The sequence below is a fragment of the Aotus nancymaae genome, unplaced genomic scaffold, assembly GCF_030222135.1.
Source record: "Aotus nancymaae isolate 86718 unplaced genomic scaffold, 86718_ANA_hifiasm-v0.15.2.pri h1tg000020l, whole genome shotgun sequence".
Classification (NCBI taxonomy): domain Eukaryota; kingdom Metazoa; phylum Chordata; class Mammalia; order Primates; family Aotidae; genus Aotus; species Aotus nancymaae.
In genome coordinates this window covers 14,918,795-14,944,960 of record NW_026988432.1, presented here as the reverse complement: position 1 = coordinate 14,944,960, position 26,166 = coordinate 14,918,795, and the positions used below count along the sequence as shown (strand labels likewise).

The 26,166-nt window shown below is 39.2% G+C and overlaps 1 protein-coding gene across 1 annotated transcript in view; it reads left to right on the top strand.

Annotated features, from left to right (window-relative positions):
- Nucleotides 1-26,166, top strand: part of PHLPP1 (PH domain and leucine rich repeat protein phosphatase 1) — a 245,055-nt gene that overhangs the window by 141,382 nt on the left and 77,507 nt on the right. Inside the window, exon 4 of the mRNA XM_012446430.2 lies at nucleotides 4,787-4,953. Coding sequence (XP_012301853.2) covers nucleotides 4,787-4,953 — 167 coding nt within the window. The remainder of the gene's footprint in view (nucleotides 1-4,786; nucleotides 4,954-26,166) is intronic.

Here is a 26,166-nt window from a genome sequence, read left to right as displayed (position 1 = left end):
CCATTTTACCCACATTAAAAGCCAGAGTCCTTATAAGGCCTGAAGGCCCCACAGGGTCTGCTGTCTAACCGCTATCCCCTGCCCCTTTACCTTCTGACCTTGTTGCCAGTCACCTTTATTATCAGGTATTCTCAGGTCCCTAGGACATGCAAAGTATGCTCCTTTTAAAAATGTTTTGTGCCCAGGTGTGCTGGCTCACACCTGTAATCCTAGCACTTTGAAAGGCTGAGGCAGGTGGATCACTTGAGGTCAGAAGTTCAAGACCAGCCTAGCCAACATGGTGAAACCCTGTCTCTACTAAAAATACAAAAATTAGCTGCCTGTAATCTCAGCTACACAGGAGGCTGAGGCAGGAGAATTGCTCGAGCCAATGGGCTGGAGGTTGCAGTGAGCTGAGATCATGCCAATGCACTCCAGCCTGGGTGACAGAGCAAGACTCTGTCTCAAACAAACAAACAAACGAACAAACAAACACAAAACCTCTGAATTGGCCAGACATGGTTGCTCACGCCTATAATCCCACCAGTTTGGGAGGCCGAGGTGGGTGGATCACAAGACCAGCCTGGCCGAAATGATGAAACCCATCTGTACTAAAAATACAAAAAGTTAGCCAGGCGTGGCAGCAGGCACCTGTAATCCCAGCTACTTGGGAGGCTGAAGCAAAGAATTGCTTGAATCCAGGAGGCGGAGGTTGCAATAAGTCGAGATCGCACCACTGCACTCCAGCCTGGGCAACAGAGCGAGACTCAAGCGAGACTCCATCATAAATAAGCAAGTAAATAAATAAGATTTTTTTTTTTTTTTTTTTTTTTTTTTAAAGACAGAATCTGGCTTTACTGCCCAGGCTGGAATGCAGTAGTGTGATCAAAGCTCACTGCAGCCTCTACCTTCTGAGTTCAAGTGGTTCGCCCACTTCAGCCTCCCAAGTAGCTGGGACTATAGGCACGCACCACCACGCCCAGCTAATTAAAAAAAAATTTTTTTAGTAGAGATGGCGGTCTCACTATGTTGCCCAGGCTGGTCTCAAACTTCTGGGCTCAAGCAGTCCTCCCACGCAGCCTCCCAAAGTGCTGGGATTACAGGCTTGCTTCTGCTTCTTTCTAAGGGCTGTAACCGTGGGTACTTCCTCTGCCTGGCAGCATCTTCTCTCTCAGATAAATCCTGTCAGCCAACTTATCCTGTTTTTCCTGTCTAAATGTCATCTTTTCAGGGAGGTTGGTGGGAACTACCCTGACCTATTTAAATCAGAATCCACCACCTTCCTAGCAATCCTGACCCCGTTTCTCATGTTTTGTGGTTTTTTTTTTTCCGTAGTGCCTACCAGTTTTTTTTTTTTTAAACATAATTATTTATTTATTTGTGAAGAAAGCTTAATAGGGATAGGGATCTTTATTTTGTTTCCTGAAGTATATTAAGTGCTTACCTAGAACAGTAATTGGCACTTCTAGTAGATATTCAGTAAACATATTGAATGAATGAAAATAAAAAGTACAGTGGAAAAAATGAAGGGTTGCATTAGTTTCCTGTGGCTGCTGTAACATATTAACAAACCTTGGTGGCTTAATAGAAATTTATTTTCTCATGGTATATATTGCACATATGACTATTCATCATATAATATATGGGGCTGTGTGTTGCATTAAAAATTGTTTTCATAAATAGAATGTGGCATGCTGCAGTCTGCATTTGTATCAAGTCAGGTTGATACATATGGATCTAGTTCCTTCATTTTATCTGCAGCTCTAAGCAACTAGTTCTCTCTCCTGGTTTCAGAATATATAAATCCCAGAGAAGTCTTCTGATTAACCCATGCTAGCACCTGTTGGATCAGTCTGTGGCTTCAGCAAATAGAACACTTGTATTGCTCAGACCTGGAGTGCATGCCTACCCTGGAATCCAGAGCATCTGAGTACTTAGTTTGCAGTTATCCTTAGGATCATGAGTTTGAAGGTGAAAGGATTTGGGGAAGACAAAAAACAGATTTCTACTGAAGCTTCAAGTTTGGGCTTGGACTTTACATCCTCTGGGAATCCTTTTCTGACCCCTGGGATCCTGTTCTGTGCCCTTGCATTTCCTATTCTTGTAGTAGTTATCATGTAGTATCTTAATTACCCTCTTCTCTTGATGTGTACTCATTCAGGGCAGAGACTGTCTGTCTTGTTTTCCTGTTGTATCTCAGGAAATAGAAGGTCTGCCACACACCATTAAGTAGATGCTCAACACATATTTTTGAATGAATGATTCCACTGACTAGCAGAACTTTCAACCTCACTTTCTATAAATAGGTTCCCATCCACTTCCTAAGAACGCCATAGGAATCCTGTGTGGTATGGTGCTTCTGGACCTGATATCAGGCCCGTTAACATTCTATCTCTTTTTACATCTTTCTTTATATGGGTGGTTTGGCCCTGTTGGAATCTTCTTTTTCCTATTTAATGCTGAAAATTCACAGAAAGATAAAATTGATAAAATGCAAACTCAGACTTCCTCAGTAAAGTCTTTAGAGATAAGCCCTGCCCAGCCTTTTTCACCCCAGTATACCTTTAGCTTTCATATGTGCACAGTAATTTTTCCTAACCTCAAATATGCCATCAACAGAACTTTTTTTTTTTTAAGACAGAGTCTTTCTTTCTTTCTTTCTTTTCTTTTTTTTTTTTCTTCTGAGACAGAGTCTTACTCTGTTGCCAGGCTGGAGTGCAGTGATGCGATCTCGGCTCACTGCAACCTCTGCCTCCCAGGTTCAAGCAATTCTCCTGCCTCAGCCTCCTGAATAGCTGGGGTTATAAGCGCCTGCCACCATGCCCAGCTAAGTTTTGTATTTTTAGTAGAGATGAGGTTTCACCATGTTGGCCAGCCTGGTCTTAAACTTCTGACCTCAAATGATCCACCCGGCTCAGCCTCACAAAGTACTGGGATTACAGACGTGAGACACTGTGCCCTGTTTAGCAGAATATATCGTATGCACATTTACTTCTGGATACTTTTAGCATCAGGAGAATGTGGATTTTAGTGGATATAAAATGTGAATCAAGCTGGGTGTGGTGGCTCATGCCTGTAATTCCAGCACTTTGAGACGATTACCTGAGGCAACGTGGCAAGACCCTGCCTCTACTTTAATATTTAAAAAAAAAAAAAAGTTTTTTTAATAAATAAAATGTGAATGATTTGATTTGGAAATGCTAGTGTTAGTAGTAATACCAGTTAGTAATAGTAATGGCAGTTAACATTTATTGAGTGCTTTTTGTGTGCCAGGCATGTAGAAGTAGGTTCCATCTTTAGGCCTGTTATGCAGATGAGAAAACTGGATCTTAGATCAGTGATCTGTTCAAGTTATCTTAGACCCTAAGTGGTGGTGCTGGGCTGTGAATCTGGACACTGAGCTCAGAACCACACCTCTAAGGACTACATTCTATTGCCTTGTATAATTAGGAACAGAAACCTGGGGTTTGGTAAAAGAAAAAGACATCCGATTGATCACAGATAAACAATGAAGTTTCTGTCCTAAAGCTTTGGTAAAGATAAATAGGAAGAATTAACCAAAGTCTTAGGACTATATTCCCTTGGCCTCTGTGAGGAGAGAACAGGATGTGTGGAGGTAGGGCAGAAGCCACTTGCTTTGGCATACATTGGTACTGTGTTACCTGCAGTACTGGGAAGAGCATTTGAGAAATACAGGGTGCTCAGTCTATTTTCTGTTTCCCGCATAAAAGTTGTTTTTTGTTTAGCCCTGAGATTCTGATTGTGGGAGGAGTCATTTAACCAGGAAGGCATTGAACATCTGGATAAATATTTAGACATAAAATAAGTTTTACAAAATACTTACATGAAGCAAAGCGCAATGAATTTATAAGCATTTCGCTGAAACTTTGTGGGAGAGACAGCCTGAAAAGTTTATAGCAGATGGGTAATGGAGTCTGATTATGCTACACCATTAATTGAAGATGTGTACAAGGTCAATGATACTCTTTTTCTTTATTGTTCTATTTTAAATCAGTATATACAATGGCTTTCATATGTTCAGTTTAGATCTTAGTATCTGTCTCTTCCCTGTATTTACTCCATAGCTCTAAATTCTTTTACCATGGGAGAGAATTACTCCTTATGTTTTCAGGAATAAAACTCCTACATTGGAGGAGATTACTGATATCACGAAACCCAATGGGGTAATCTGTGTTCTTTCCAACCTGTCTCCTACGCTAGGTTACTGAACTTACCCTCCAGGCAGGGACACTTTCCTGCTTGTATAAAGTAGTTGGATCAAATACCAAGTACAGACATGCATCAATGCCAGGGATACATCCTGGAAATGTGTCGTTAGGCAGTTTCTTCATGGTGCAGACGTCAAGAGTGTATTCACACAAACCTAGATGGTGTAGCCTACCACACACTTAGGCTATATAATATAGCCTATTACTCCTAGGTTACAAACCTGTGTAGCATCCTACTGTACCCAAATACTGTGGGCAGTTTTAACAAAATGGTAAGTATGTGTGTATTTAAACATAGAAAAGGCAGTGTGTTGTATTATGACACTGTGATGGCTGCCACATCACTAGGTGTTAGGAATTTTTCAGCTTCTGTATAATCTTGTGGGACTGCCATGTGTGATATGTTATTGACTGAAAGGTCAGTATGTGGCACATGATTGAATACTCTATTGGTTTATACGTGGACTAATAGTGCTACTTGAACAGAATATCTGTTCCAAACTGGGATTATCTTATTTCATAGAAAGTAGTTACAGGATAAGTGGATGGTATTAAAATTAAGTTTTATCCCTCTCTAGGTTGCATCCCAGCGTATTAGCTCAGTGGACCTCTCGTGTTGCAGCCTGGAACATCTGCCTGCCAACCTCTTCTACAGCCAAGACCTCACTCATCTCAATTTAAAACAAAACTTCCTAAGGCAAAACCCTAGCCTCCCAGCTGCCAGGGGGCTTAATGAACTGCAAAGGTGAGCCTGCAGAAATGGGTGGATCTTTAGGAAGAGGTAGGGGCAGAATGAATGGGGGCAGAATGAACTTCTGCTTGTTATCTCTTGAACATTCTCACTAAAAGAGCTAGTGTGTAAACTGTCTGTTTCAGAGAGCAGGGTGATAGGACTTTGCTTATTAGTGAAGACATTACCAATTCTCATTGTGAATTTATTTTTCAAGGTTCCTGCTTTTGAAACTAATGATTTATGATATTTATTAACTAGAGTTGAATAAGAACAAGTCTCCTTAAAAAACTTTTATTCCTATCTAAAAATCCATTTGCAAAAAATTAATAACGTTTGATGTGTTACTTCTGAACTTCAGGAGTTCAGATTAAATTATTTCTTTTGAAATTTATGAAAGGTCAGTTTTTCCCATAAAAAGAGATTTCCTTAGAAATTTAAGAACCAGGGTTTAAATCCATTTACATCATGTTATCTGGGTGAGTAGTGTGTTGAGTTTCAAGAGTCACATGTTAAATAAATAGAATCTGCTCCTTTTTTTTTTTTTTTTTTTTTTTTACTGTTTTGAGATGGAGTCTCGCCCTGTCTCCCAGGCTGGAGTGCAGTGGTATGATCTTGGCTCACTGCAACCTCCTTCTCCTGGGCTAAAGTGATTCTCCTCCCTCAGCCTCCTGAGTAACTGTGATTAGAGGTGCCCATGCCCTACTAATTTTTGTACTTTTAGTAGAGATGGGGCTTCACCATGTTGGCCGGGCTTGTCTCAAACTCCTGACCTAAAGTGATCTGCCCACCTTGGCCTCCCAAGATGCTGTGATTACAGTCATGAACCACCGTGCCCAGCCTAGAATCTGCTCCTTGATATCTAGAAAAGAAGGATTCGACTTGCATGTCTCTAAAACAGATTTAAGAATTTACCACATTTATTTCCTGTCCTCTTTGGAGCAGCGATCAGTCTTCATTTTGTGGTAAATTAATTTGATACCTATCTATATATTTGTTGCAAATATGTAAGACTATGTAACTGCGAAGAATATAACTTTTAAATAAATAATTGCTAGTTCATTTGCTTTTACATGACTGATACGATCAGGAATTAAAATATGAAAATCAACCATTGTGATTCTGTTTATGGTTTTTAACATCCAGAAAAAAATAATCCAGTACTTGCTTATAAAGTTCGTGGATGTAATTGGAAAATGGAAGAGTATTTTAATTGTTTTTTCAGGTAATTGTGAATATCCTTCCTTGATAGTCTACCAAAACTTGACAAGTGGTCATTTCTTAAATGTTAGTTCTAATGTGGAATCTAAAACCCTATTTATGAGCTTTTTGAATTCTTTAACTGTAAGATCCATTGATGTGACTTGCAGTTTGATTTGACTCTTTACCCGTGCATCACTTTATTTCATTAAGTGTTGGTCATTTGGAGAGTACTACTTCGTTGTGTAACACAGATATTCCAAATGTTAGTGTATTTCATTATGCAGTTTTAAGAATTCATATTAGCTAATAGCACCACTAATTTTATCAGTAAAATCTTTAAGTATAGGGAAGTTAAGCTTACTGTGGAAACGAGTTTTCCAAAATTTTAATTTTTAATTAGAAACTTGAAGGCTATCATTGGCAGCACATGCCAGCAGTTGGCTTCCTTTAAGCAGCCTTCTCACCTCATTTTTGTGAAAATGCCTGCCAAAAATACCCAAGTATGAATAGTAATAGTTTGTCAGCTGTTCTTTCAAGTAAACATGGGGTTCTCTGTAAGTAGTGACTGGTTTGGCCTACAACTCACATCATCAGATAAGTGTTTTCCTTGAGATAACTATCCTACTTTAGTGTGCGCCAGAAGTGTTTTTTGTGTACTTCCTATTTTATCATCCAGACAGTAAGAATGACATGTACTCAAGGGTTGAGATGTAATAAAAATAACTTTCCTGTGTCATCAAGGACATTCTTAAGTAACACTGGCATTACAATTTCTTAAAAGTATATTTTTATTGTGTTTGCCTGGAAGAAAAGAATAGAGAAGAATACAATGACAATTGGGACAGTTTGGTGCTGCAGTGAATTAATTACATAGGCAGTTGAAACTCTGATAAGGATATTGTGCTCCAGCAATTCCTTATTGTCCTGTGTAGCTGACATGTACTATGAATGTTACCACCATGGAATTCTTTTTTGTTGTTGTTTTTAGTGAAAGCAAGTTTATTAAGAAAGTAAAGGAATAAAGAATGGCTTACCCTATAGGTAGAGCAGCCCTGAGGGCTGCTGGTCGGCCACTTTTATGGTTCTTTCTTTTCTTTTTTGAGATACTGTTTTGCTGTCACCCAGGCTGGAGTGCAGTGGTGGCTCACTGCAACCTCTGACTCTGGGTCTCAAGTGATCCTCCTGCCTCAGCCTCCCAAACAGCTGGGATTACAGGCATGCACCACCACCATGCCCAGCTAGTTTTTATATTTTTAGTAGAGATGGTTTTTCGCTATGTTGCCACCCTGGTCTTGAACTTTTGGACTTAAGTGATCCTCCCACATTTGCCTCCCAAAGTGCTGGGATTATGGGTGTGAGCCACCTTGCCTGGCATATGGTTATTTTTTTATTATATGCTAAACCAGGGGGTGGATTATTCATGAGTTTTTCTGGGAAAAAGGGGTAGGCAAGTCCCAGAACTCAGGGTCCCTCCCCTTTTAGGACCATATAGAGTAACTTTCTCACATTGCCCTTGGATTTGTAAACTGTCATGGTGCGGGTGGGCGTGTCTGTTAGCATTCTAATGCATTATAACCAGCACATAATGAGCAGTGAGGACAGCCAGAGGTCACTTTCATCACCATTTTGGTTTTGGTGGCTTTTGGCTGGCTTCTTTACCACATCCTGTTTTATCAGCAAGATCTGTGTGACCTGTATCTTGTGCTGACCTCATCCTGTACAAATGCTTAATCTCCTGGGAATGCAGCCCAGTAGGGGTCAGCCTTATTTTACCCAGTCCCTATTCAAGATGGAGTCAGTCAGGTTCTAATGCCTCTGACGTATTTCCCCTCTCCCTTTTATTTTTTTATTTTATGTATGTATGTATGTATGTATGTATGTATGTATGTATGTATTTTTGAGAAGGAGTCTCGCTCTTCTCAGGCTGCTGGAGTGCAGTGGCATGATCTCAGCTCTTGAACCTCTACCTCCCGGGTTCAAGCAATTCTCCTGCTCAGCCTCCCAAGTAGCTGGGACTACAGGTGCCCACCAACATTCCCGGCTAATTTTTGTATTTTTAGTAGAGGTGGGGTTTCACGGTGTTGGCCAAGCTGTTCTTGAACTCCTTACCTCAAGTGATCCACCTGCCTCAGCCTCCCAAAGTGCTGGGATTGCAGATGTGAACCACTGCACCCAGCTGCCCCTCCCTTTTATAAGGGGACCCTTAATCCCAAGAGTTGTAGAGGGATGAAGGTCTATCTTCTGTAACTTCTTCAGGCTGAGCAGGTACAATGATATTCTTGCCTAATTATGAGGTCCTCTTGTATTCAGGGTAGAGAGAAGGTCAGTCAGAAAGCATTGGTCTGGCAAGGGCCATTGACGACTGTAAGTTACAACAAAAGGTGCTATCTGGAAGAATAATAAGTGCTCAATTTAAGAAAACATTCAGTGAGCTTATCTGCATTCCTACACAAAGAGTACAACAGCAGTATATTCTACAACAGTAAAAAAAAAAAATAAGTAAAATTATCCCAAGTAAACTAAATAGGAAGGCTTTCTTATTAACTAGGCAGTTGTTGTGGAACCAAGCTGGTATGGCGTGATGCCAGTACATGCCCAGAATTAGAATACTGATCCAGATTTTTACATTACCCATCCCTTTTTTTTCTTCTGACCAGTAGCCGGTGACCACTGGTTGGTTCATAAGAATAAGCAGAATTAGCCCAAATTGCAGAAAAAAAAAATCCTCAAAAACAACTGATGAGACTAGAGTCTAACAACAGGTATACCATAGTTCCTGAAACGTAATTTTTCTCTCTTCAGTCTGCCATTTTCACTAAAGACAAATGATAGGACTGATTTGTTTGCAAAATACTTAAACTTAGGTTTGATATGCTCTATGTATTGTTATTAATTTTGGACTGGCTGGATGCAGTGGCTCATTCCTGTAATCCCAACACTTTGGGAAGCTGAGGCAGGAAGATGGCTTGAGAGCAGGAGTTTGAACCAGCCTGGTCAATATCATGAGACCCCATCTCTATAAAAGAAAAATTTAAAAATTAGCTGGGTATCGTAGCACGTGCCTGTAGTCCCAGCTACTGGTGAGACTGAGGCATGAGGATCACTTGAGCCCAGGAGTTTGAGGCTGCAGTGAACCATGATCACACTACTGCAGTCCAGCACGGCAACAGAGTGAGACCTTGTCAGAAAGAAAGAAAGAAAAAGAGAGATGGGGGGTGGAGGGGGTGGGGGCTGGGGAGGAAGGAAGGAAGGATGGAAAAGAAAATTTGTATTGGAACTACAACAATAAAGTTAATTTTTTTTTTCTGAAAGGTTATAATCATTATTATTGTTTTTTTGTTTCTGGAGGTACCCATCATGAACTATTATCAATCAGTGTGTTCTGAGGTTTGAAATTATTGGGAAATATTTTTGCATATTTCACAGATGTTTACACTTCTATTATAGAACATCAAAGACTTTCATTATACTGCTAAATCCTGATGTCTTAGAACAGAAACGGGGCATTAGAATTAATCCAGACTATCAACTTAAATATCCATCAATGATAGACTGGATAAAGAAATGTAGTACATACACACGATGGAATTCTATGCAGCCATAAAGAAAAGAGATTATGTCCTTTGCAGGGACATGGATGGAGCTGGAGGCTGTTATCCTTAGCAAAACTAATGCAGGAGCAGAAAACCAAATACTTCATATTCTTGCTTATAAGTGGGTGCCAAGTGCTGAGAACACATAGAGGGGAACAACACACAGTGGGGCTTGTTGGAAGTTGGAGGGTGGGGAGGAGAGGATTAGGTAAAATAACTAATGGAGCCAGGTACGGTGGCTCAGGCCTGTAATTGCAGCACTTTGGGAGGCTGAGACAGGTTTATCACCTGATATCAAGAGTTGGAGACCAACCTGGCCAACCTGGCAAAAGCTCGTCTCTACTAAAGATACAAAAGTTAGCTGGGCGTGGTGGCAGTCACCTGTAATCCCAGCTATTTGGGAGGCTGAGGCAGGAGAATCACTGAGCCGAGATTGTGCCATTGCACTCCAGCCTGGGTAACAGAGTGAGACATCATCTCAAAAGAGAAAAGAAAGAAAGAACTAATGTATACTAGGCATAGTACCTGAGTGATTAAATATATGTACAATATACCCTCATGACACACATTTACCTGTATAACAAACCTGCTCATGTACCCTTGAACTTAAAAGTTTAAAAAAATTCATCCACCCTAATGCTCTCTTTTAGAGATTGGGTCTGTGGGATGTTTACCTTTTGTGGTTACCTTTTAGGAGATGGGGAATGGGATTAGTGAATAGTTTGAACAAGGTTTCAACTATATCTGTAATGTTTATTTTTTAAGAAAGAAAAAGATATGAGAGGCCACAAGGTTAATTTTTTTTTTTTTTTTTTAGATGGTGTATCGCACTGTTGCCCAGGCTGGAGTGCAATGGTGCGATCTTGGTTCACTGCAACCTCTGCCTCCCAGGTTCAAGCGATTCTGTTGCCTTAGCCTCTTGAGTGGCTGGGATTACAGGTGCCCGCCACTATGCCCAGCTAATTTTTGTATTTTTAGTAGAGATGGGGTTTTGCCGTGTTGGGCAGGCTGGTCTCGAACTCCTGACCTCAGGCGACCTACCTGTCTCAGCCTCCCAAAGTGGTGGGATTATAGGCATGAGCCACCACCGTGTATGGCCCAAAAGGTTAATATTTGAAAAAGCTGTATAGTGAATACCTGGATGCATGTTATAGTTTTCTGTATTCTTCTGTTTGAGTGTTTCATAATAATTCAAACATTTTATAACTAAACAAAAAGAAAATTAAAATGCTTCTTTATACATAGAAGAATAAGATGCTCCCAAAGAGCCAGTATTTGTGGAATAAATATCCAGGTGGAGGGATATTTCCAGCATGACCCACTTCAGGAGAATTCAGGTTCTGTCTTGCCGTTCAGTTCTTACAGAGTCACCTACTTGATCCCCCATGTCTGTTGATTCTATGTGGTATCTTTTGAGCTCATCCTCTTTTCTCCTCTGCTCCAGTCGCTCTACTGCACACACCCTTTCTCCCAGCTGTTACAGTAAAAGCAGTTCTCAGCCCTCACCTTGTCTGTGGCGCTATCTCTGAGAGTTGATTGTCTTGCTGTCATTTCCCTCTGCCGGTTAGCCCTATTTTTTGTTGCCCACTGTTTTTAACATTCTTGGTTTTATTTTTAAAAAATTTAAGCCTTTTTCCTTCATCAAAATAATATCTTATATAGATTTTTAAAAATCTTAATAAGCAGCAAAGTTTACAATAAGAAGTAGGTGCCTGAAGCTTTAGCCCATCCCTACATCCAAGTCCTGCTCCCTAGACAACGCTTTTGAATCTTTTGGATCTTTCTGCTGTTTTCTTCCCTCTTTTTAAATATTATGCGTATACTGCTAGTTTTGATTTTTTCATTATTGGACATTATATGTTGTCCATATAATGGACAAGATATATATATATATCTTCCATTACTATGGAGGATAAGGATTTCATGTATTTACATTGTCTCACATCCCCCCGCCACCCCATACCATGTGTATTTCTGTTTTCCCCATCCTCTCAATATATAGGTATTAATTTTTGGTTGAGTCAGTACTCACTGTTTACATTATTAGGAGCCTGTAACTTATTCACAGCTAAGGGATTTCATTGCAGTGATTATATTTCCTTTCTTGTGCTGGCTCGATAGCAGCCTCACTTTATCACTTGTATACTTTACTTTTTCCCTAGTATTTGTAAGCTTTCTTACAGAATTCTTACATTCCTCTCAGCAGCATTTTCTTGGAGACTTTTTTCTTCCTGGAGCCAGGGTAGGTGCTTATTCTTCTGGCCTGTTACACAGCAAAGACACTATGTGGACCTTTCCCCAGCGGGTGTCAGTTTACTAGAGAAACCCTTTGGTATTCTGCCAGGGCGATGCATGCCAAGATTCAGGGTACTGAGTGGAAAAGAGAGGAGGAGTCTGGAGGTTTAGTATGTGGACTTTTATTTAAGTTCCCTGTTTTCAGAACAGTATTTTCTGTTATGCTTGATATCTTTTTTCTTTTCAATTTCTGAGAAATATTTCCATACTTAAGTAATTAATTACAAAGAATTAAACAATACTACAGATTATACTGTCATCCTTTGACAATCATGTGTTATTCATTTTAACGTCTATAAGCCAGTTTCTGTAGCATTGCATGTGTACCAAATCAACAGGGGATAACTTCAGACCATTTTAGATGAAAGTTGTACCTTGCCTGTAATCCTAGCACTTTGGGAGGCTGAGAGGTGGGTCATTTGAGGTCATGTTGGCCACTCTGGCCAACATGGTGAAATCCATCTTTACTAAAAATACAAAAAAATAGCCAGGTATCATGGTGCACACCTGTAATCCCAGCTCCTTCCAAGGCTAAGGCAGGAGAATCACTCGAAGCTGGGAGGCAAAGGTTGCAGCGAGCCGAGATGGCACCACTGGGCTCCAACCTGGATGACAGAGAGAGACTCTGTCTCAAAAAAACAAATTGTATCTTAAAATTGTATAAGTAAGCATTAGCATTAAATGTACAAATTTAGTTAATATTTTGTTTTCAGTGACATTTATTTTCTCTAATTTCCCAAACCTATCGTTGATAAGACAGTATTACCAAGCCATGTGGTATGAAAGGAGATAAAAGAGTCTTTAATATTACCCAGATGGACTTGTGGAATTATCTTTTTGAGACCATATGTTCAATAATCAGCGTCTCAGAAAATGAGTATATTACACTTGAGACTGAAATATTTTGAATATAAAAGTAAACCAAGTCACTGGACATAAGCCATCTTTCAGCTGTTATTTAAAATCTCAAGATGGATCATTGAGAATACTCAAGTTGTATGTATAACCAATAAGAAATTAACTCAGTTGTTTTCATTCTCTTATTGCTCTATATTTTGACAAACTATACTCTCTCTTCCAAATTACCTCCCTGGGTCAAATGAAGGGCCAAAGAAAGCAGTTTACCTGCTGTGATGTAGTATGCCTGATGTCTTTGAATCAGGGATTCTGGTTCATTTTATTCCAGTGAATAAACTGTCTTCTACTGGAATTAGAGAGAGGATCTGGAATCTTACTCCTTCTGTAACCTTTTGATAATCTTTTTGTAGAAGTATAACAAAAACATAGAAAACACACAAATATGAGTGTATAACTTGATGGATTTCCACAAAGTGAACACATCCATGTAACCAGTATCCATACTGAGATGCAGAATATAACCAGCACTCCAAAGCCGTCCTTGTACTCCTCCTCTTATTACCCTAAACATCATCACTATCCTGACTTAGAACATCATGAAGCAGTTTCACCTGTCTTTTTACTTGATCTAAATGGAACACACAATATGTCTTTGAGTCCAGCTTCTTTTGTTGACTTTTCTTTTAAAAAAGCAAAACAAAGCATACCAAGGAACATATTATAAGCTTGTGCTTTGTCGTGTGTAATATAAGGCAGTGGTTTTGATTTCTTTAAGGTAGAGGATTAAAAAAATTTACATTGCAATAAAAGATTTCTGTTTTGTTCTTTCTGCTGCTTTAAGCATGGGGAAGGTGGGTCTGTGGAACCTGGTGAGTGGCATCCGAGTAACTGGTGAAGCTGCTGTGGTGTTGCTCTTTGGAAAAAACTAGGCTTTAAACCAGTTTCCCTCCCTCCCTGCCTCCACCCATCCCTCCCTCCCCTGCTTTTCTTTCTTTTCTTTCCTTCCTCTCTCTTCCTTCTTTCTTTCTTTTCTTTTTTTTCTTTCTGACAGGCTCTTGCTCTGTCGCCCAGGCTGGGATTACAGGTGTGTACCACCACACCCCACTAATTTTTGTATTTTTTGGTAGACACAGGGTTTCACCATATTGGCAGGGCTGGTTGCAAATTCCTGACCTTGTGATCTGCCTGCCTTGGCCTCCCAAAGTGCTGGGAGTACAGGCGTGAGCCACTGTGTCCGGTCACCAGTTTCTCTTTCATTACACACTACTATGACGTGTTTGTCTCCCACTTCCATTGTCCAAGAAAGATTTTATTGCCAAGATTCCAAAATAATAAGTTGATAGGTATACACATGCATATGTACTCCCCTCATACATACATACATATGTTTAATACCAGGAGTTAAACGTATAATATGTATTTAAGAAAGTCATGTTTGTACTGCAGAAAGCATTAATGTGGTTTTTAAATGTCAAGTCAGTCAGTGTGGTGGCTTCAAAATATGCTTTATATTTAATTGCTTGTTTTTATTTGTGTTTTTAGGAATTTGTGGTAATAAATCTCTAATGTATGTTTCACAGGGAACATTTTAGATGCCAAGGGGTAATTTATTTTTATGTTTTTACCTAAGTTTCAAGAAATTAAGTTTTAGGTTGCAGCGTTAGGGCAAATAACCAGGGAGAAACTTAAAGTACAATATAATTTTAACAGGTAGGAGTTCTGAGACATTTTATCTTAAGCACATATCCCCTTAAGTTCTCTTTTTACTACAAATTTTCACCTTTAACAAATGAGTTATTTCCACAGGACATTTAAATTGGTATTTGTACCAACATTCTAAATCTGGAAAGATGGCATGCTGATGTACACACACAGGTCAGCAGTTTCAGAGGGAAAACATTGTTCTTGGGACTACTACTGTTTGTTTTTCCTTTATTGGCATTGGAACTCTTCAAGTTAGTTTTCAAAATACAGAGGAGAGGTAAACATCAGGGTAATTTTTGGTGGTTTTGATGGTTTCTTTGCTGATTATATGTGTCACTAATAACGATAATACACATTGTTTATCTCTTTTATTGATAGAGAGTATTTCGTTTGTGTTAATTATACCTCTAGATAACTCAGACAAAATTATATCTCTGGATAACTCAGACAATCTTAATACTAAGATTATTGTTATTTGCAATGGAGAATGATTTTTCATAAAAAGCGGTACGTTTCTTTGTAGACTCAGTAAAGAAGACAACTTTTGGCTGATTTAAATTCAAGGAATATAATTTTTCTTCCCATGTCTTCATTTTATGTTTTTAATATGATAGCAAAGCTGTATGAACTTAATTGCACTCAATTATAATGGTGTTTGAACATTTCACTGCCCTGATTAATTTAGCTCTTATAATTTTTATTTATTTATTTTTTTGGACAGTCTGGCTGTGTCCTCCAGGCTGGAGTAAGTGGCGTGATCTCAGCTCACTGCAGCCTCCACTTCCCAGACCCAGGCGATTCTCCTGCCTCAGCCTCCTGAGTAGCTGATTGCAGGCATGTGCCACCACACCCAGCTAATTTTTATATTTTTAGTAGAGACAGGGTTTCCCCATGTTGGCCAGGCTGGTCTTGAACTCCTCACTTCAGGTGATCCGCCCACTTTGGCCTCCCAAAGTGCTGGGATTATAGGCGTGAGCCACTGCACCTGGCCCAGCTCTTATAAATGTATCATTTATTTATCATTTATTAAAGATTTATAGGAAGGATTATTGAAGGACCTAGAATTTGTAAATATAGAGGAGGCAAAACTTTACCTGTACCCTCTGAAAGCCTTCACCTGGGTCTGAGAATTAAATGGACATAAGACATCAGTGGGAGAGAAGTATACAGATTTTTACATATACATAGGAACCCTCGTAGGAAAATGAAGACCTAAAGAAGTGGCAAAATCTAAGTGCTTATATACTAGGTTGAACACAGAGGAAATTGTTGAAAAGTAAGTAAAACATATAGAGAGACCAAAGGAAGATGAGTTATTTTAACAAGGGTTGTTTGTACAGAATTATCTTAGCTTCCATTCCCTGTCTCTGTGGTAAGAATGTTGCTTTCTTCCTGCTATATAGAGGGCATCTTTTACAAGGGAGTTTTGTTTCTTGATTTCAAGAAGAAAGGGGAGGTCAGAGGCCAGGTGTGGTGGCTCACGCCTGTAATCTCAGCCCTTTGGTAGACCAAGGTAGGCACATCACTTGAGGTCAGGAGTTCGAGACCAGCCTGGCCAACATGGTGAAACCTTGTCTCTACTAAAAATATAAAAATCAGCCAGTGTAGGGGCATATGCCTGTAGTCTGAGCTACTCCGGAGGCTGAGGCAGGAGAATTGCTTGAACCCAGGAGGTAGAGGTTGCAGTGAGCTGAGATTAAGCCACTGCATTCCAGCCTGGGTGACATAGCAAGATTCTGCCAAAAAAAATTAAAAATAAATAAAATAAATAAATAAATAAATAAATAAATAAATGGGGAGGTCACAGCACTCCTTTTATATCTGCTGTTTTTCAGGTGCCTTTGGCTCAGTATACTCCTTATCCCAAAGTGGTATATTTTGAGATAGCGTATTTGAGGTCCTTCATAAGGGGTGATAGATCAGAGAGTTCTTTTATGGTGATATCCTGCCATGTTTAGAAAACGGAATTAGAGAATAAAGTCAGAAGCAAAGTTTGATAGTAATTTGTTTGTGCATGTGTTTTCCGTAACTTTGTCCATGGTACTTGGAAAGCTTGTCACATAAGTTCAACTAAAATGTCTTTATCTTAGACTATTTTAATTACTAATTACTTCTACCAACCAGTTTAAGAAAGAAGAATCCTGTCTTGGCCGGCCACAGTGGCTCACATCTGTAATCCTAGCACTTTGGGAGGCCGAGGCCGGAGGATCACGAGGTCAGGAGTTTGAGACCAGCCTGACCAATATGGTGAAACCCCGTCTCTACTGAAAATACAAAAATTATCCATGTGTGGTGGAGTGTGCCTGTACTCTTAGCTACTCAGGAGGCTGAGGCAGGAGAATTACTTGAACTCAGGAGGTGGAGGTTGCAGTGAGCCGAGATCACGCCACTACACTCTAGCCTGGGTGACCCAGCGAGACTCCATCTCAGAAAATAAAAATAAGGAAAGAAAGAAAAAAGCCTCTGTTTTAGTAAGTACTTGACAAATTGGTGATTAAAATTGATAATTAAAATACGCTTAAATTGTTTAATTCTATATGTGGAAATTAGACAAATGATAAAATAACTGCTTCATAAAAGAAATGTATTATGATTCAGTTGTTTTTTATGGTTGACGGTTATCGCTTCCATTAATAAGAGAAGTGGGTCTGCATGGATCTGCTTTCTGGCTCTTGCTGTTTGTAAATAAATTGGTATAGAAGAACAAAACTAGCACAGCTAGAAGATCCTAGCTGGTTCTAGAAATGGATTACTTTTATAGTGAGAACACGAAAATTTAAGTAGAAGTTGGGATTTTATATGACTTGATAAGTCATGTGCAATAATTCATTTAATTTCATTGAAAGGTGCTTGGAAACTGTACCGTTAAGCAAAATCTGTGTAATGAAACCAGTTTTATCATAGGTTAATTGAGATAAATAAAAGTTAAGTTCTTAGGGCATATTTCTGGTCACAACGCCATGAAACGACTAAATAAAGATCAAAACACTTATTATTAAACATTGAAATAAATATGAGCAATCCATACACTTAAGAAAGATTAATGAAAACAAGTAGGAGGCCAGGTATGGTGGCTGACACCTGTAATCCCAGCACTTTGGGAGGCCCAGGTGGGCAGGCGGATCACCTGAGGTTAGGAGAGACCAGCCTGGACAACGTGGTAAAACCCCACCTCTACTAAAAATCCAAAAATTAGCTGGGCGTGATGGTGCATACCTGTAGTCCCAGCTACTCAGGAGGCTGAGGCAGGAGAATTGTTTGAAACAGGGAGGTGGAGGTTGCAGTGAGTGGAGATCCACCAGTGCACTTCAGCTTAGATGACAGAGCTGGACTCCATCTCCAAAAAAAAAGAAGAAAAGCTGGGTGCAGTGGCTCATGCCTGTAATCCCAGCACTTTGGGGGGGTCGAGGTGGGTGGATCACCTGAGGTCAGGAGTTCGAGACTAGGCTGGCCAACATGTAAACCCCGTCTCTACTAAAAATACAAAAAATTAGCTGGGAATGATGGCATGCGCTTGTGATTCTATCAGCCTCGGGAGAGATGGAGGGTCAGGTCCTGTCATGAGAAAATGGGGAAAGAGTGAATGAAGTTGGTCATGCAAGATGTGGGCATAATAAAATGAAAGTACGAAGAAATGAGCAGTGAGAAACTCCTGATTATATGTGGCATTTATCAAGTACCATTCTTCTTAGAAAGCTCAAATTTCTACATTTTTAGTCCCCTTGGTGTAGAAAACAAATGACTTTATTTCCTGTTCTGCTCTTCTGCTCTTTTGGGGATGTTGGCATTCCAGATGTAAAGTTCTTAATGTTAATTGCTTACTACCAAAAGCTCACATTTCCAGGTTTTTATTGAAAGATTTTAGTTTTTGTTTTTATCCGTAATTCATGAAAACATCTTTTAATGGAAATAGTGATAATTCATTAGCATAGTGAAATAAAGAGTGGCATGCTAAAACATTTTTGCAGTTCATTTGCTCGATTTAAACAGCAACACTTAGAACAATTTCAGCTTCTTTGAAGATACCCTGCTATATAAAAAATGTTAGAGGCAAACCAGCTACAGACTGCTGAATAAAGAGTAAAGCCTATGTAAAAGAAAAACAGCACAAGTGCTGCTCAGGGTTGGGAAGGAATTCCCACTACCAGGGTTCCATGAGGCTTGACAAATGTTTAGGGAATTTCATGGAATGTATGGAATGTCTTTTTGTCAGTTAACTGTTCCCAGAACTGGAAGTTCCTTTCTTATAAGCTTTGCTTTTCAGATGGAATTGCGATCCTCTTGGGAAGCTTTCCATTTCACAAGATTCCCATTTTCCTTCCCACAGAATTTGATCAAAGCAAAGTCATCAGGTGGTGCCTGGGGCTCCCCGTGATTGTATATAGCCTTTGGTCCTCTCCTTGCCTAATGCTCAGCCAACCTAATTTATGGCAATAATGGCCCAATCATTTTCTTATTCCCTCATATAGCACATTTTGAAGAGGGAGCTCAGAAACAAAAGATACATCAGCCAGGCTATATTAAATTACAGTTTGCCCTATTGACTTTCTAGGGTAGTTTAAGATGTTCTTTAATATTTATTCCCACTTAAATAAAAGGGGGAGAGGCTGATATCTTCAAAAGCCTTGGCTTGATTCCAATTCAGTTATTGTATTCTGCCCACTTCCATTCTTTGAGCTCTATTGAGCTCTTTGCTGTATTCTCTGAGCTTTAACTGAACTGCCAGAGTTTAATGCCAAGCACTGTATTTGTAATATTTGCTATTCTGAGTGCTAATCAACTTTCACTTTGCACAGCTCCTAGTGGATAGTAATAAGTATAAAGAGGGCCAAAGTGATGCTTATTTTGTTGATGGTGCAGTGTCATCGTAACTTGGGGCTTGGGAACATGATTAACATCTTTTCTGATGACTGCTGAAATAATTCTTTGGTTGCCAGTATGAGAATGCTGATGGAGACCAATAATGCACCTCTCCTCCCTCTCTCCTCTTCTTCCTATCAAATAAACACATCTAACTCTGGAGCTCATTCGGACAACACACACATGTCAGTTTTGAAAACTAAGGACCCATGAGAATTCTGTTTTTCTTTAATGGCTGTAATTTTGATGTCATTCACCATGCTCTAAACTAATGGAGCTTTGAATGGGAGGAGTCACATTCCTCTTGTCATTTCTCTGGGGTGGTGAGGATGATAACATCAGAGCTGGCAAGGTATTTGACCCGACCTCTGTAAAAGCGGGGCACACCCATTCCTCCCTGGTGATGTCTTTCGGACTTAAAATTAACAAGAAAACCTTGGAGAAAGGTTGACTTTCTAAATAGTTGTTTTTTCCCCCCTAATTTTAAACTTTGTCAGAATGCGTATTTACACTCCACACATTATGTGTGTTTGTGTGTGTAGAAGTGCAACAAGGTGAATATGTTATCTAATACATGTGATAAAACAAATCTGTGCATGTTCAGATGTATTGTTTCATTCAGTGCAGAGTTTTTCATAGACAAATACCAGTGTCTTCTGACATGCTCTGTCATTAGACTTTAAGCATTCTTTACACCCACAGGGCTTCTTTCTCCTTAATAATTTGGTCTACTTAATGTTTCCCAATTATGTTACAGTTTTTGCTTTCCAAATCACTGTTTCTCAAAATGATTCATGAAATGCCTACATCGAATCACCTGTAGTGTTTATTGGTGCTATGGTTTGAATGTGTCCTCCAAAGATAATGTGTTGGAAACTTAATCCCCCATGCAACAATATTAAGAGTGGGACTTTTAAGAGGTGATTAGGCCATGAGGGCGCTACCCTCATGAATGGATAATTGCCCATTATCAAAGGGCCTGAGGCTGTGAGTTGCTCTCTTGCTGCTCTTCTGCCATGGCATGACACAACAAGAAGGCCCTCTCCAGATGCCAGCGTCTTGAAATTGGACTTCCCAGCCTCTAGAACTGTGAGAAATCAATTTTTTCTTTATAAATTACCCAGTCAGTGATATTCTGTTAGAGCAACACAAAATAGGCTAAGATAACTAGAAGCACAGATGCCTGTTTTTCATACCAGACCTGAATCAGAACTTACAGTGGTATTCCCAGGAATCTGCATTATAACAGTGCATGCTAAAGTTTAAGAAATAGTCATATTATATAATTCTTTTTCAGTGGCCTGTCTTCTAGTCCCCATCTGTCTATTAACTCTTACTTACATCCCTTAGGTAAAAGTTTTCTTTCGTGTGTGTGTGTATGTTTTTTTTTTTTTATAAGACGAGGTTTCACCATGTTGGTCAGGCTGGTCTTGAACTCTCAACCTCAGGTGATCCGCCCGCCTTGGCCTCCAAAGTGCTTGGATTACAGGCATGAGCCACCACATCCGGCCAAGTTTTCTTTTTTGTAAACACTCATGGTACTTCCCCCATCCCCCTGCCCCCCGCCCCAAGTAAGTTTTCATCTTCAGCTTTACTTTATGACAGCTTTGTTCTCAAATTGTTTCAAGTTCCTGGAGGGTAAAAACCATGTCTAATTCACATTTGTATACTTCCATCACCTTTGTGAATAGTAAGAACTCAAGAAATGTTTAGTGAATAATGGTCCAACTCTAGCATCAGACTTTTATTATACCTAGGAAACTTTTGGGTATTAGAGTTTTTTTTTTTTTTTTTTTCCTTTTTTATATTTAGCCATCAGATTTGCTTGGTCTATTTGTTATATGGTGTTTAGGCTACTCTGATCTAAGCACGTTTTCATGACTTAATCTCACTGAGTTTGGCTTATGCTAACTTTCTCATTTCTTTGGTAATCCAATATCCTTGATATAGATGCTATTTGGTTTTCCTTTTTATATATCTTTGTGTGACTTGAATGGGATTTTATCCAAGTATACTTGTGAATCTTCTCTTCTTTGGTTTGAGAAGAGAAGCAGAAATAGTGATCCATTTTCTGCCTTTTAAGGAAATGGGTTTTTTTTTGTTTTGTTTTGTTCTTTTAAAATTTTTATTTGTCCTCCTAGTGTGGTGGTTAATATTAAACATCTCTTGAATATCACTGGCAATTAATTGGCTAACTCTGGGCAGATATGTTGGTGAGAAAATGAAAAAAAAATGTAGTCATGGATAAATTGAGTAAAGAAACCATCTCAAAAGAGAGGTGTTTAAGTGTAACATGATAACATATTTCTTGGTTTTTTATTCTTACATTGCTAATTTATAAAAGAATCAAAATGACAAATTTATGCAGCTTATGACTCATTGTTTTCCTGAATTTAGTTAGTGCAGGCTTACTATAGATCCAGTGGCTGCTGTTTTCATTATTACCATCTTATGATCTAGAGTGGATCTCTATGTAATTTACTAACTGGACTCCTGGAGCCTGCCACTGCATACCTCCCTCCACCACAGGCAGGAACTATGCCTTGTTTGCTATTGTATCCATAGGATGAACCCAGCCTAAGGTCTGGCACATAGTAACCACTAAGTGCCTCTTGTTTGAATTACTTTAATTTTTATTTTTGTTTTGCTGTTTGTCTGAATTATTTTAAAAGAGGGATTAAGATAGGAAGTTTTCTCTTTAGGGCTGGGTGTAGTAGTCCCACGTACTGTGGACGCTGATGTGGGGAATTGCTTGAGCCAAGAAGTTCAAGGCTGCAGTGAGCTGCGATCACACCACTGCACTCTAGTCTGGGTTAAAGTGACACCTCATCACTTTAAAATAAATAATAAAGGCTTTTTAAATTGAATAAGTTTTGTCTTTAGGGAATGCTTTAATTTGCCCTTACAGCAAAATGTCCGTGGCAATTATTGTCAACACTGAGAATTCTCTATTTCTTTGAGTATTACTTTTGAAAAATCGTGTCTATGTTTTTTTTTTTTTTTTTGGAAACAGAGTTTCGCTTTTGTTGCCCAAGCTGGAGTGCAATGGCGCCATCTCAACTCACCACAACCTCCCCTTCCTGGGTTCAAGCGATTCTCCTGTCTCGGCCTCTTGAGTTATCTGGGATTACAGGCATGTGCCACCATGCCTGGCTGATTTTTTGTATTTTAGTAGAAACGGGGTTTCTCCATGTTAGTCGGGCTGGTTTCCAACTCCCAACCTCAGGTGATCTGCCCACCTTGGCCTGCCAAAGTGCTGGGATTACAGGCGTGAACCACTGTGCCTGGCCAAAAAATCATGTCTATGAGTTTTAGCTTTGGTATACTTATTCTGATTTTCACCATCTGTAGCAATTCTTAAGAAAATTATAAAATTCTTTTGTGACTAAATTTTAATTTTTACCTAAGTAAAATGTGCATGTGGTTATTGTTGTTTTCTAGTCATATGAGAAGGTGACAGGTTTATTTTAACTTGTACCAGGAGTCATTTATGGTGACCAGGATTCAGATAGGATGATTTGTTTATTTTGGCTCAAGTGTTGACAAACTGGTTGCATGCCACATTAGCATTCATGCACTGCTAAGCCTCCCAGATGATGGCAGGTGCTCGCTGGGAGCAAGGCTGTTGGACTGCTCAGCCCTTGGAACAGAAGGGTATGTAGGGACGTCATATGACATTAGAAGTCATATAGGGACAACAGGGAAAGCACTGCACCAAGAAACTGAGTTCAGTTACAGGCCAATGGAGTTTGGAGGGTGTGGACAACAGCTTGAAAGCCAAAAGGAGTCGAGTCACACCTTCCGAAGGGTGGGTGTTCCCAGCAGTTCTGAAGCAGGCACAGTGAGTCAAATGTTTTCCCATGCCAGCACCACCACAGATGAGTCCAAGAGGAACGTGGGGCACAAGGTATTCCTTCCATTCTCATCCAGGAGAGACAGCCTCTCTCATGTCTTTTAGAAATTATTTGGCTTCCTTATGTAACTGTTATGGCACATGCAGGTTGTCCTATATCATACCTGGATGGGGGCAAGAATATTAACACATGGCTGTAGGACAAACTTATCAAGCCAAAGAAACACCACACACAAAAAATCAGAATTTAATGGAAAAGGAAGCTGCTTACTGGGGGTCTCTCTCTCTCATTCATTCATTTAACTATTGTTTCTAAAGAGCAAGTATATTCAATACACACTTTAAAAAGTACTTTGACACACTTCTCAAGATTATTTCTTCTAAAGATAAAAAAAGTTACTCTGTTGACTTTTAATGGTCTCAGAACCACAAGGTGTACTCTTAAGAACAACAGCATGTGCTTTGTTTTATAAATTCTTTTGGAAAAAAAGTAAACATAAAGTAAGTATAGCTTATCACACCCAAGCTTTCCTATTTTATTGGAAAAGCATTAAGCCTTCACTTTTTGTTCTCCCTTCCCCTAGTATATGAAATTTATTTAAATTGAATGGATAAGGTGATTTTATCTATTTATGTATTTATTTTTGAGAGAGCGAGACCACATCTCAAAAAAAAAAAAGAAAAAAAAAGAAAGGATGACTTATTTAATTTATGTTGTTAGTTAGCTACCAGAAAGAAATAGTTGATCCTCTACCTAAAGTTTCTTGTAAAAATAAATGTCAGGTAGAATTAAGATTCAAATATAAAAAATAAAATATGTATATATGTTAGAAGGAAATATAAGGGAACATTTGTACCACTTTGGGTGGAGTGAGAGGACCTTCTCAATCTAAATTAAAAACAGAGATCCCATAAAGGAAAAGATTGCCAAATTTGAACAGATAAAAATTAAAAATTAGCGTTTGGCAAAAAGTCACCATGAACAGAGGAGGAAACAGCATGCAGCAGGCTGGGAGGGCATGTTTGTAGCGTATGACAGTACATAGCAGTGATATTCAGGGATTGCCTGCAAACTTAAGTGGTAGGTGAACAGTCCAACAGAAAAGTGGGCAAACCACCAATGATAGACTGGGTAAAGAAAATGTGGCACATATACACCACCTGGAATACTATGCAGCCATAAAAAGGATACGTTCATGTCCTTTGCAGGGACATGGATGAAGCAGGAAACCATCATTCTCAGCAAACTAACACAACAACAGAAAATACTGTATTTTCTCACTCATACGTGGGAGTTGAACAATGAGAACACATGGACACAGGGAGGGAAACATCACACACCCAGGTCTGTTGGAGGTGGGGGGAGGAGTTAGGGGAGGCATAGCATTAGGAGAAATACCTGATGTAGATGACGGGTTAATGGGGTACAGCAAACCATCGTAGCACATGTATACATGTATAACAGACCTGCACATTCTGCACATGTATCCCAGAACTTAAAATATAATGAAAAAAAAAAAAAAAAGAAAAGTGGGCAAAGGATATGAATTTGTATCTCAAAGAAGATTTGCAAATACGATTTTCTTCTTTGGAAAAAAAGCAGCTCAACTTTACTGAAAAATAAAAATTGAAATGACCTATGTAATTTTTGCCATTAGATGAGCAGCAGTTGAAAAGAGGCTAACATTAAATGCTAGCATGGGGAAAAGGACCCTCTCTCACATGGCTGATTGGGAGTCTGCATTTCTGTAATTTTTTTGTCATTTTGTAGTACATATTTAAATTGTACATACTCTTGGGCCTGTCAGTTATACTTTTAGAAGTATAGGTTCATGGTCCCTTATCCAAAACTCTTGAGAACAATTGTGTTTTCAGATTTCAGAGATTTTCAGATTAAATGAAGATAACATGGTGCATATACTGTACATTATGTAACACCTCCAGCGGGGTTTGAGAGAGCACCCCATAAGTAGACACATTCATATTTCTAGAGAGATCAAATGAATATTCATATTAGTTCAGATCAGCTTTTGCCACCCCGTGAATCAATTAAAAATCTTTGAATTTTTAGAGTCTCTTGGATTTCAGAATTAAGGATAAGGCATTAGGCACCAATAAGTACCGTAAAATAAAATCATTGATGCACATCCAGATACATGACTGGATGTTTCTTGCAGAATTGTAGCAGGAGAAAAACTGGGAGTCCTCTTAATGTCAATCAGTGGAGGAATGGAATAAATTATGGAACACTTATACTCGTGTATTATGCCGCTGTCAAAAAGGTTGAGTTAGGATTTTATGTACTGACTCAGAAAGACAATTTGTTTGTATTGGGTGAGTAAACAGTTTGTAGAAAAAATATATGTTATATAATCTTATTCAAAAAAAAAAAAATGTGGAGGGGGCTATATCCTATTTATGCAGCTGTAAGGAAGAAAAGCTGTGGAAGGATATAGACCAAACTATTGACACTGCTTATCTCAGGACGGTGGGATTTGAAATGAAGTAGGAGAGACTGTTAACTTTTTCTTTCTATGCCTCTATAGTTTAACTCACCTTGTTAAAATGAGCATTATTATTTTGTTTATCAAATAAAATCTTTCTTTTAAAAGAAAATATAGTGAGTCTTACAAAGCACTGACAGCCTGGCAACTCCCCACTAAGCCAGAGCCACTCAAAGCCGTTAGGGATTTGCTTTTCATAATTGATGCAAAGTAGGGGACTAGGCTCAGAGCGAGGCTTACAAGTCCAAGCTTTGAGCAACTCCTTCATTACTTAATACTAAAGCCTAATAATTTCCAAAGTGGGCCAGCATGTCCCCCACAGAGGAAAAAACAAGTTAAACACAGGCTGTTACTGTGA